The sequence below is a fragment of the Mya arenaria genome, chromosome 2, assembly GCF_026914265.1.
Source record: "Mya arenaria isolate MELC-2E11 chromosome 2, ASM2691426v1".
Lineage (NCBI taxonomy): Eukaryota > Metazoa > Mollusca > Bivalvia > Myida > Myidae > Mya > Mya arenaria.
Window position 1 is genome coordinate 26029587 of NC_069123.1, and position 13621 is coordinate 26043207.

At 33.1% G+C, this 13621-nt stretch overlaps 1 protein-coding gene across 1 annotated transcript; it reads right to left on the bottom strand.

Moving 5' to 3' along the window:
- On the bottom strand, positions 1 to 1191 carry LOC128214015 (interferon-inducible GTPase 1-like). The gene has a single exon (XM_052920186.1). The coding sequence runs from the start codon at positions 1189 to 1191 to the stop codon at positions 1 to 3; it is 1191 nt and encodes a 396-aa protein (XP_052776146.1).
- Between the last annotated feature and the right edge of the window lie 12430 nt (positions 1192 to 13621).

The following is a 13621-nucleotide window of genomic DNA, read 5'->3' on the forward strand; positions in this document are numbered from 1 at the left end:
TCAAGTAGTATTTGATAGTATTTTTCTGTTTATCTTGATGGCGTCTTCCTCAATGGAATCTAAAAGTTTACTCAGTATCATATAAGTTGCTCCACAGGATATTGCTGCGGCGGTTGCCAATCCAATGAGAGGTATAAGCTTTGCTAAACCATCGGTTATTTCCAAACGATGAAGAGCTCTCTTCTTTATAAATGTTACCAATGACCGTAGTTGGTTGGCAATTTCATGATCAAATTCATTCAATTTAAATTTGTACTCTTGCTCAGTTGCAGCCAAAGAAATTTCATCGATGTGAAATTGTTCGCGATACAGCTTGCATTCTCTATCAATTAGCTTCTTATCCACTATTAAGCTGAATCCAGGAATCGGAACCAAACTTCCTGCAGCAGATTGCAACGATACTGTCCTTATTCGTTTTCTTAAAACGCATGCCTTGTTTTTTATCGCATTTTCCGTAAGCGCAGGAAGGGTCATAAAGAATACCGCCTTTTTGGCTGCAGGAGCATCGTTCTTCACTGTTTCCATCAGAGTGTCGAATTCAAAATGTGCAATATATTTGGTCCTGACGCTTATTCCAAACACCTGTTCCGTTTCTGCCAAAGAGGCCAATTGTTTTGAAATGTCATTTTTCACGATTTGCAAGACAATTTGCATTATTTCAGATTCTGATTTCCCATCATAGTTCTCTGGTTGGTCATTGGCTTCATCTTCATAGTCCCTATCTAGTTTTGATCGAACCATGTAAAATCTTTTATCTTGGTCCTTGACTGACCTGGCTAGCCATAAATCTCCTTCGGTAAATCGTGTATCTGCCAAGATAATAAACATATCATATCGTTGAAATTTTACCTGATCTAAATACGTTTCTTTCGGAAATTTAGCAGTGCAAACGCCAGGTAGATCCCACAGAGTTAAATTTGGAAATCGTTTCGAACAGAACTGTTGAATATCATTGGTTTCGGTTATACCCACTCTCGCACCTCCTCCTTTTTCCGTGGTCTGCAAAACAGCGTTTATAAACGAAGACTTGCCAGTACCTGCCCTACCAGCAACTGCAATATTGACTGGTATAGTTTTCCATTCATTCTCATACGTTTGAGCTGCTTCTTTCACCCCAGCTACTCCATTTTTAGCAAAAGCTTCTTTTATTTTTTCTTCCACACCTTCAGGGAATCTAACGTAGTCAGACATCTTTAATAGAGTTTATATCTTGAAACACAACGCTGAAATATTTAAACTTCTGAGTTACTCATCTTAAAATCGTATTTGTCGATTGTACGCATGGGCCGTTATAAATGTACGGGTTACTAAATATCACTTGCAATGGGGACTGGTTATTCCTTTAAATATTATTCTCGTGATATTATGAAACTGGAACCTTTGAAGAATCCTAAACTATACTTTGTTTCTTCTTTGACTGTTTAATTTTTACTAGTGACCTGAAATAAGTTTGACGAATATTTCGAATACAACATTTTTGTATTGTCAGTGGTGTCTTTTTTGAAAATAACTGAAACCGTGCGTATGTTGCGACGGTGTGCAACGCATTAAGGTCAAGTCGATAGGTATGTAGGTCATACTGTTTACTCTCATCGGTAATTTGTGGTCTGTATTGTGTTCAATGTACAAACGGTCAAAGTAATTGCTTTTAATACTAGATAAGTACTACAGTTACAGATATTCATCTACCATTACTAGTGCGGGCAAGATTACCTGGTTTTATAAATAGATCTGTTTTTTATACAGTTGCTTAAAAACAGTGGATACAAAACAGACAAACAAAGAAGCCAAAATTGTTACTAAGGTGATAACATGCACAAGGATCAAGGCCTAACATACAACTATTTTTACGCGAGTAGGATTTGTCGACTGTTGGGAGGACCAATAATATTTCATTTTTTAAGCAGACTTGTAAAGGTATTACTAAACAATGGGATTGTCCTTTGACTTATTACCACATAGTCATAAACTGATGTGGTCATATACAAATACTAAGTTTGTAAATGTACACCTAGTCGTTTAAATTATTGGTCATAAACGAACTTATGACGCCGACGACGACGCGTATGACGACGCCGGACACGAAAAATCCTAATAATACATATTATGTGTTTGCGTTTAACTTAACCGTAAATGGAATTATATTTGTTTGTCGTTTAATCATTTATATTTTGAATATGTCAATGCACTTTCGAATGTTAATTACTTTTTTTCAATTGAGTTTGTTTCCTTACCTTCGTTGTGAGTATCGGTGTCATTACCCCCTGACTTCCACCATCTCATTTAATTAGTGTTGTTAATCAGTTCCAATTTTACTATCAATAATCTGTTTCACTCAAGTAAATGTTTCTTTTTTAAATACTGGATATAACATGAATTGTAATTTTATTCAGGCGCAGTATTTAACTTTTAATCATTATATGCATTTACGTTATGTCTATGGTTGAATTATTTAGTGTTGGTGTGTTAATTTTCTTGCTCATTTCATCAGCCATTTTTTAAAGATAACATCTCAACACTTACTTATATTTTTTCATTATTTTTTGTCGATGATCGATTACTATAACCAAATACAGTCGAATGTCGCCGATTTCAAGCCCAACAAATCTATTTTCGATTATATTCGACCATCGGAACATCACTACTATTAATGTTTACATTTTCTCATATATTATGCTCTCCAGAAATGGTCGAAATGCATTTCCATAAAGCGGGTGTTTTATTAAGTCTACATGACATTTTGATCATCCCTCATGAAATGGTTGTGCTTAATTTTGATGAATCATAGTTTAGTTCATTCAAAACAAAGATATCAACGATTATATTTCATAAGGATTACGTGGGGTACACTATGAATAAAAGACTGAACAAATGCAAATACTGAAGCAATTGATAAAACCAGACACAAAATGTCATTTTATTCAAAGGAAGCAATTATCTGAAAAGGTTATTGATTCCCGATGATTTTGCAGTTTATATATAATACTCTTCATAAAGAGCTTATATTTAAAGGCAAACAAATTGCATAAACTAGACGTTAAATTTAAAAACATGCGAGCTTAATTCAAATACAAGTTTAGCAGGCATATATTTTTAACCTTGATATGCCAATGTCGTTCTTAGCTCTAGCAATATCAACATATAATTATCAATATGGAAAGTATTCTGTTTAGTGTCTCTCTGACCTTATGGACTTTTAGAGGTGCCTATAAACACGGAATTAGTCTCTATAGTTTCTATTATTTTGTGTACTTCCTTAACCAAAGACGCTGCTTAAATTAATATCATACGTTGATTTTCCAAAAATTGTTTTTACGTGATGAGCCATACTTAAGCAAGTGGGTAAAGAAAAATATCCATTAATGATACACCTTTTCAGATCCACAAAACATTTCCTTTCCCTTACTCAAAACTAATATTATAAAACCAGAATTGCGCGAATCGTATGTGTCGCGTGTCTGGAACACCCATCAAGTATCAAGTAAAGGTCACTATGACCTTTGACCTATTGACTTAAAAATCAATCAAAAACCTACTGACCATGGCAAATCCGAATATTAAGTTTGAATAATCTACGGTAAGATATAAACATGTTTCTTATCAAAAGTGTGACGCAGACGATTCTTACGCCTAGTTATTACCTAATCGCAGGCATCACCAAAAGAAGAAGATATAGGTGTTGTGGTTTACTTTTGTTTCCATATTTAATTTTGTTCAATGATTAAAATAGAAGACAATTGTTTGTTTCAGTGTATGATCGTAATATATTTCACCGAGTGAGCAACAAAATATATATTTCACGAGAGGCATAGTCACAAACACTTTTTTTCCTTTTCATTATTTGGCTTAATTGAAGTTAAAAGTGATTTAATTACCCCTTTTTCCAGAAAAAGCACCAATTTGCATGCGCATGTAACGTCATTTCAGAAATGACGTCGCTGAAACTGTGTTCTGCACGTTATGCAAAGGACATGCGCCGATTGTTCAGAACTTTGCTGAGGTTAACAACGTTATTAACATCATCGTTGTTAACTTTCAAATCAATATTGTTCTGTAAGGTTCACAGATATATTTATAATCTGCAGTCCTCCTAACAAGAGTTGAGACAATAGTTTCAGCTGTACTTGTTTTATTTAAATAAACCAGCACATCAGCAAACATTTCACCTTTTAAAGTTAACAACGATGACGTTTTGCCGTTGTTAACTTTAGCAAAGTTCTGAACAATCGAGTCATTACATATTATAATGAGGCTGCAAAAAGAAGAGAATAACGAAACAAAAACATTTACTCGAGACGAAAGATCATTTATTTAAAGTATGCATGTTTTAACGGTAATAAAATTTATATCTTTGCATGCATTAGGCGAATGTTAAATAACAGCAATATAAACATCGCGAGTAGAATAAATAACCTTTACATGTACTGGAAATAAATAAAGTGATACAAACAAACTCAAAATGGCTATTTTATCTCGATACAGATGGATCATTAAGAAGACGCTTAAGGTTTTAATTTATCTTCCCTCAAGTTCAAAACCATGGTACACGGACGTGAAATATTGTTAATTGTCCAAATATTTTACTAGACCATGGACAGATTGTTAAAAACTATGTTAAAGTTAGATACGTTATTATAAACACCGTTGTTAACTTTTAAAGGAGAACTTTTCTATGATGTGCTCATAAATTTAAAATTTAACATTTACAGCTGCAACAGGTATCTCTGTTGCGATTGGTTCAGAGATCGAAGAATATCCATTCAACTTTCAGAGCCGTAATGATTTGAAGGATGACATGGTTAGCTTTAACAACTCGGCTCATTAAGTATTGAAACTTTGCCAGAGAATGGCAGAAAATCAAACTCATTATTATGAAACAAAAGATGATACTTTACCACAGATACTTATTTAGATAGAAAGGTTATCATATCAGTGTCAATATCAATACTGCGGTAATTTCCCAATCTCAATTCAACATTATATACAACCATAGCCTTATTTAAAATCTTAATTGTTTAACGCTTTTTAAAAGCGCATTCAGTAATAAATTATGTTGTTGAACTATCTTAAAGAAATATAATTTTAGAAAAAAATATATATTTGAACGATAACTCGAAAGTATTGACTTGTACTCAAATAATTATTCGTTATAGAACATTGCATAATTGAAATGGATGTAAGAATCTTTAACAAGCATAATCAATTGCCCTTCCTATTATACACTCAATTTTAAATAATGAACTTAGTTGAGCAAAATATTTTCGTGATGTTTCAGCCAGCAATCATATATATTTGGCACCTTTGCTTTTGATGGCTAACTCTCAGTTTAAGCGGTGAACATTTTGATAAGAAAACACACAAAAACTCTTTACTGATATTGGTTTCACCTTGAAGTTAATAAACGTAGTAATTACGTTTTTTATACATGTTGTACTTAAAACTGGTTGCGAATTTCAAAGAGGATTTAAAAAGATGATATTTTAGTACATGTATATATTATATATATCCTAAATATTTGAGCACAAAGGGTTGTTTGAATCGATCATTTGCTGTATGTTCAAATGTATATAATTATGTTTAACTCAAACCTCCCCATTTCATTTTTTCGGTGGCCCCATAACAGAATGCCATCGAAACTGAATTGATACTTCACACATCGACCAATGATTGTTGGTTAAATCAGAAAGAAAATAAATATTAATTCAATATATCTGAAAGGTCGAGATAACTCTGTTTCAGTATACCCATTGTACAAAATGGCGATTTATTTATATACCATACGTATTGTGGTGTATTCAACCCGGATAGGAATACTCTATTTGTCGAATGAAGGTAAGGTTGCAGTAGTTGTTTCCCATATGGCACTTACATCAATAAATCAACGCGTATATTAATAAAAACTTTTAACGACAAAGCTACAAGTCAAATGTCGTCCATATGCAATAACATTTGTTTTCAAATACGTTTATTTTGTTTAGCTGTTTTCAATAGCCTTTTCTAGCTTATTATTGTCTCATATCGGTACATGTTACTAAGTATGCAACCAAATACATTTAACTAGATCGCATGAACAAAATTATTATTTACATAACAAGTTCTACATCAACACGACAGGAAAACGTAGTGATACAAATGTCACCTTCCTCTACCCACGTTATTTTACTGATTGTGATATGGCTTTGTTTTTTTTATTTCTCACAACATTTACCTCACGCATGTCCATCCTAGACACACTGTAGACTATTTTTGTCGATCAATAAAAACGAGTTGTTATTCAAATAATTCTAGTGGATAGAAATTTTGGAAATACAATTTACATTAAATGTGTGAAAAATTCTATAATTGAAACTGATCACTATAAAATTGAGAACTACTCGTGGCACCGGCTTTAGCGATTTGCTATTTTATAGAATCACCTATCACTTAGAATCACATTATTTTCATAGAAATATTGCTTGCCATTATATTTTATGAAACGAAAAATGTACAATTGTCTATGCTGAAAGCAACTGTTACATTACATACCTTGAACTATACTCTGATATAAGATTTCGAAGGCCCCCGCCTGATGAGCGAGCTGCCGTGATCCATGCAATAAGGAACTGACAGCTAAGACAAGATGACCTTTGACTGTGGACACTTCATAAGAGCAGTATGGCTGAACAATCTACATCGTAAAGGCATACATGTTTTAAAAGATTGTGCAATCTTATCATCCTTGAAAGTCATATGGAATTAGAAAATGTTACAAATATTATTTAAAGTGGTCTTTTCACGTGTTCAACAAATTGTTAGAAATGCTATCCAACTAAAAAAGAAATACTATAAATACAAAAACTGAATCTTTTTTGTTTGTTGAGAAAATTTATAAGTCCATCAATGACTTTTGAAAAAGATTCATGTCTTTTATTTAGGGATACACACACATTAGTGAAATGATTCTGGGTCCCGTATTACAGAACGCCCTTAAAACGGGCGGGAATATTTATCGAATGCTTAATACTCGTACATAATTACATTAAACAATGTTTGTTTCCTGAATGGGAAATATAAATATAGAATTGAATTCATATAAGAAGTTTGTTTCAGTATTCAAAAATAGTATTCCCAAAATAGCGGCTTAAATATAAATCATAATTATGTATTTTAGTATTTTCAACCAGGATGAAACTACTCTTAATATCGAATAAGGTAAATATCATAAGTAGTTGCTTCCCATTATTCGTTTTTCGGTATATTGCAGGCATGAATTTACGCAATATATACATGGTTGGTTCCTTATCGTAATAAATGTTTCGTAGAAGGAGTTAAGCTAGTTGATTTGAAGAATGGTATGTTGATGGTATAACTTCGAAGAAAGGTTATACTTTCAATCATCAGAGGAAGTTTTGAAAAGCAAAATCAAATCATTAGGTTCTTATTGTAGACGAATTGGAAATAAAACAAAATTTCAAATATGCATAGAAAAAACAACAAAAAAACCCATATGTATTAAAATTGTCCTTGCAGTAATATATAAATGGTGAGCGACACATTTTGTTTTTGTATTACATGTTTGCATGTGTAAAGCATGTCGACTTTGTTTTACATGCACAGAAATATTGGAAAAAATCAACACAACGTAATGCTTTTTTTAAGAGACAACTAGTTATGCAAACGAATTTAGTTGCACAGTTAATTTCTTATATTATTGTAAGATATTTCCTCAAAACTGATTTATACTGATGAGAAAGGCTTCACAAATATATATTTACACAACACGTGGTTATTGGTGTATAGGTACACATTATAAGAATACTATTAAGCAAAGTGAAATAATTCTCGTGTTACTGAATCAACCCAGACATTGCACTATTGCGTCCTGTGACGCATCATACACTTGTGACAAAGTTAAGCTAATAAGGACATTTAAGCTTCATAAATATATATTCAAACAGCACGTAAGTATCCCTTCAGACGGATACAAAAAGTATGTTATTAAGTAAGGAGCAATAACTCTCGTGTTACTAATTCAATCCAGGCGAAACCTTTGTCTGTGCCATTGCAATATTATTAAATGTACTATTACCAAATACACTTCACCTTATACGACATTTCCATACGCGATAAAACGACAACACGACGCAATCTAGCGTCCATAAATGGCGTGTTGGCGTGCTTATTTGTATAGTTTCGGCGTGTTGCGTGTTGGACTGCTAGACGAACAAATTGAGTCTTATGAATTAATAAAGTTTTGTTTTTAAATAAGGTAAGTCCATTGGTGTTATAGAAATTTTCTTTCTTCGACCAGTTCAAAGATGTACTGAGACATGTCACTATTACCGTTTACCTGAACTTCAATCAGTTTTCCAGGAGCATATGCATGTTCGTGAACTTTCATTAATATATAATATGTATATGTTTTTTTTTGTTTTAAGTGTCCACGTGTTTTTAAATACAGACAGCCTAGATATTGGATAAAATGCTGGCATCTAATTAAGGCAAATGGCCTTCAGTTAGTAATATATCTTCAATAACTCGTTCCTTTCACGGTTAGATGAAAGCGGCTTATAATATCCATATACTTTATCGACAAAAAGACACATTTCTAACATCTTTATGACTACAGTAAATGTTTCCGCCTCTTACTTTAGAGCTTGGCCTCTTAAAATTAACAAAGAAACGGAATCCAGCGTTATTTATAATCGAACTGAGTAGAACAGACTGTGAATCCTCATAATTCCAAGATAAGGGAATGAAATTTCAAAAGGACCACTGCTAGACAAACTATGTGCAATAAATATTGAGAGCAAAGGTGTTCAGATGCTTATTTCTCCCACCTCGGAAAAGTATATCCAATAAATAAACCATGCTAGAAATTCTTATCTTGCCTTTTAAATGGTCACCACATTGTAATTACCTCCCTTGTTGAAGACTGTCGTCTGTAGCATCATGGAAACCTTGACTTGTGGCAATATATAGAGCGCTTATTAAGTATTTCTCGCTTCAAATGTCACCATAAAACAGTTTTACGCACTCGTCAAGAAATAATGCGTCACTCTCCTTAGAACTTTTTAAAGACCGATTTGACTATTAACATAATCTGAATCACTGCGCGCATATCCATGACAACCACGAGTTATCACATATCCTTACGCAATTATTTTCACTAAGCGCAAAAGAGTTCCAGCAAACAAAAAAATACATTTTTACTTATTTTTGTTTAACTGAGGTGGGAGAAAAAGCATCTACCAGAGCCGCTCGTGTAAGATAGGTTCATCCCGAACCTCGTTTCCGCAAAACACCCTACGCTCGGGTCGGAATAAACCTATCTTACACTCTCGGCCATGGAAGACATTTATATTCTCGCATATAAGCGTTGTGTTTCAAATTGGCGTAGTACATATTTGACTAGATTAATGTATACAACATACAGAGCTTTCATAACTTTCGTAAACACACACGCATTGCCAGTCAAATTACTGTTGGATGTATACAATGAAAAAGGACAATACGTACTATGTTCAAATGTGGTGAAGATGATCATTTCAATTCATATAAACTGAATCAGGAAATGTATTCCATGCAATTATAGTTATAAGACACTAAAACCAGCTTACGCAGGATGAAACAAGTATACTCACAGACTGATTTAATACACTCGCCTCTGATGTCCAATATCAAGTGGTATAAAGCAATCAGTAAATTAACTTAGAAACCCTGACATCTCATACAATGAGAACAAATTGTTAAGTCCTATTTCTTAAGTGGTTACTTACTCGTGTGGCAAATTGTGCCAGGCTTTTACTTTATTGATTTTACAGTTCATCAAAATAATTGTCCGGAAGTAAACTAATTGGCTGTATTATACGTCCAGGAAAATAGGGTGTATTCAGGCATTAAAGGGCCCTGTTCTGTAAGGTACAACCTTAACTCGGCGAGAATATGCCACTTTGGCGTCAGTTGTAAAGATGCTATGAACAACAGGGATAATCCATATAGCTGCAAAAGTTAGATTGTTAAAGTCAACGCACGAAGGTATCTTCCTCTGGATGTAATATCAATTTGAACGATCCTCTACTTTTATGGAAACGCAACGGCGTGTTCTCGTTTTGAACGTAATGTTTTGATCATATACCCTCGAAATGGCATGGCATTGTTTGTTTGTTAAGCGACCACCATTCTAGACTTGGCTTACTAAATATTTCTTGCACAAGCATTTATAATCGATATTTCCACCATAACAATTTATCATTTTACAAACCATCTGACAAAAGTGTAACTGTAATGCAATCCAGAGGGACTATTTGGAAAAATCATGTGTCTTTAACTTGCTCAATACAAGGCCATTCTGAGAGTTCAGAGGCGTCATTTTGCCGTGGAAATGAGAAGTTGAGCAATGTATCCGCTGTTATTAATCAACATGTCAATAAGAGCCGAAATAGAACAAATCTTATAATATGGCTAATCATTGTGGCTAGTGAAAAGACACACGATTAGCTAGATATTGCGTTTTGCAGAAAAATAACCACAGTAAATTATTTTAGTAAAACACTTATAGCTTTAAATTCATGAGAATAATATCAGTTTACGAATAAAAGTAAATTAAAACAGTGTTTGTCGCAAAGATACATATGTGTACATGCATAAAGAAACATTTGGAGATTAATTTCCCATATATGACCTTTAAATCCATGCATATAGACATAATCTGAATCCCCAATTACTGATTGGTTAGTAGTTGAACATTCGCGAATAATCGAGTGGAAATGGATCAATATCCGACTGGCGAATATACGAATAAAAGTAAATTAAAACAGTGTTTGTCTCAAAGATACATATGTGTTCATGCATAAAGAAACATTTGGCGATTAGTTTTCCCATATATGACCTTTAAAACCATTCAAAAAGACATAAACTGAATCCCCAACTACTGACTGGTTTGCAGTTGAACATTCGCGGATAATCGACTGAAAATGGTCGTATTTCCGACTGGCGAATATACGAATAAAAGTGAATTAAAACAGTGTTTGTCAAATCCCCAACTGGCAACTAGCAGGTAGCTGAATATTCGAATCCCCAACTGGTAAGTAGTTGAATATTCGAATCCCCAACTACCAACTACCTTCCAACTTTACCGTCATACCTACCCTACCTGTTTTTGAAAAGGATGCAACCCTAACGTCAAAGTAAAAGAGTGGGACTGTTACAAAACCAATACTTAAGCTTATCCATGTTGCCATTCCCGTTAAGCATAATTATAAGTATAATTACTTTTGTTTTAGTATTTAGCATTGTAAAACTGTGTTTTGTTTTGTTTATCATTGGGCTGTGTTAATGTAAATTTATAGAGTTAACCTTTCAAACAATCGTTCACCGAATCTACCTGTTGAAATATTCAAATCAATAGTAGTTTTGAAAATATAGATTTATAAAAGAAATAAACTTCCTTTGTCTAAAAGTTCACAAAAAAGAAATGGCTTTAAGGCCAAAAAAAATGTATGTTTAGGGTAACCTTCCCAAAATTTCTAGGTAGGGTAGGTAGGGATTTTTTTTTTTCAAAGTCTGTCGTAAGTTCAGAGTGTTTTCTTGCACCTGGCAGTCTTTCCTACATTACTGTCATTGCCTGACTTTGTTTTATCATATAAACAATAATTCTGATTACAATCTGCATTTATCCGCCCTTCGTAACTCTCTATTCGCTTACAAATATTTTTTTTTGCTCAGAAACGGAAAAAAATAGTTAGGGTCGGCGCATTTTTATAGGTAGGGTCGGGTTACCCGAAACAGACATATTTTTTTAAGCCTAACTTCAATATTTTGATCTTCATTACAAATCAAAATTATTCTCTTAGATTGACGAGCAAGCAAAAAAACTGAAACCGGCATTCCTCTACATTAGTATTATTAATATGGTTACCATAATTCGAGTAATTATACTTTGTACTTGTCTAAGAAGTAATATTTCGGTTGGCGTCCTATGTTTTCCGTGATCGATTATTTGATGATCTAGATCAATACAAATGCTTGCCTTGGTCACATTTGCGAAGTTTCATCTTGTTTTTTTGAGTATTTTTCTAAAAAAATGCCATTCAATGTTTATACCTTAAAGATCAAAATGTAGCACACGGGGGGAATGATGCACGCGCATCTTTAGGTTTGGCAGTTATGTTGACCTACATTTCTGATATTTATAAATAGAAATCACGCTTTACATTTGAATTTCATGTTTTGAAAAACATCGGAAACAATTAATAACTTTGCAGCTAAGTGTTTATTTAATATAGCAAACTTATTAATTATAATTGTATGACCATGTATTTTCGCTTTGCAAGTGTTCGGTATTTGTGCCCTCCATAGCATAAATTTAAAGGTGATTTACTGTCTATAAAATGAACAATTTTCGACATAAAATTGATGAGATCGTGAATCTGTACTTTGACAGATGTTGTCACATTAACCAAATATGTTTCATACGCAATTTTAACTTGCTACAACAAAAACTCTCCAAGATAATTGTGAAAAACCTCAAAAAGTGTTTCGGATTTGTGACCTTAGCCAGTATAGGGGCAAACTTCTCTAATCATTGGTCTTTAGGGTCTTTAGGGTAAAATTAGACTTTTTTATAAAGGTTTTACCAGTTTTAGAATATTTCTAAAACCTTCGAATTAATTAAATTGTTATGTGAGGATTTCATTTCAACATTTTGTATGAAATATTCTGAAAGTATTGTGGGCTATAAATAATACTCATTTATTGTGTTCAATATTTACGTAATTGGGACATTATTCTTTATTCTATGTATTTGTTTTAGAATTATCCATTGAACATTTTTTTGTACAGCTGTTAGTCAATACTTGTTGTATAGTGTGTTGCTATTTTCTCTTGTTGTATAGAGTGTTGCTATTTTCTCTTGTTGTATAGTGTGTTGCTATTTTCTCTTGCTATTTTCTCTTGTTGTATTGAGTGTTGCTTTTTTCTCTTGTTGTATAGGGTGTTGCTATTTTCTCTTGTTGTATAGAGTGTTGCTATTTTCTCTTGTTGTATAGAGTGTTGCTATTTTCTCTTGTTGTATAGTGTGTTGCTATTTTCTCTTGTTGTATAGAGTGTTGCTATTTTCTCTTGTTGTATAGAGTGTTGCTATTTTCTCTTGTTGTATAGTGTGTTGCTATTTTCTCTTGTTGTATAGAGTGTTGCTATTTTCTCTTGTTGTATAGTGTGTTGCTATTTTCTCTTGTTGTATAGAGAATTGCTATTTTTTCTTGTTGTATAGAGTGTTGCTATTTTCTCTTGTTGTATAGTGTGTTGCTATTTTCTCTTGTTGTATAGTGTGTTGCTATTTTCTCTTGTTGTATAGAGTGTTGCTATTTTCTCTTGTTGTATAGAGTGTTGCTATTTTCTCTTGTTGTATAGAGTGTTGCTATTTTCTCTTGTTGTATAGTGTGTTGCTATTTTCCCTTGTTGTATAGAGTGTTGCTATTTTCTCCTGTTGTAAAGTGTGTTGCTATTTTCTCTTGTTGTATAGTGTGTTGCTATTTTCTCTTGTTGTATAGAGTGTTGCTATTTTCTCTTGTTGTGTAGTGTGTTGCTATTTTCTCTTGTTGTATAGAGTGTTGCTATTTTCTCTTGTTGTATAGAGTGT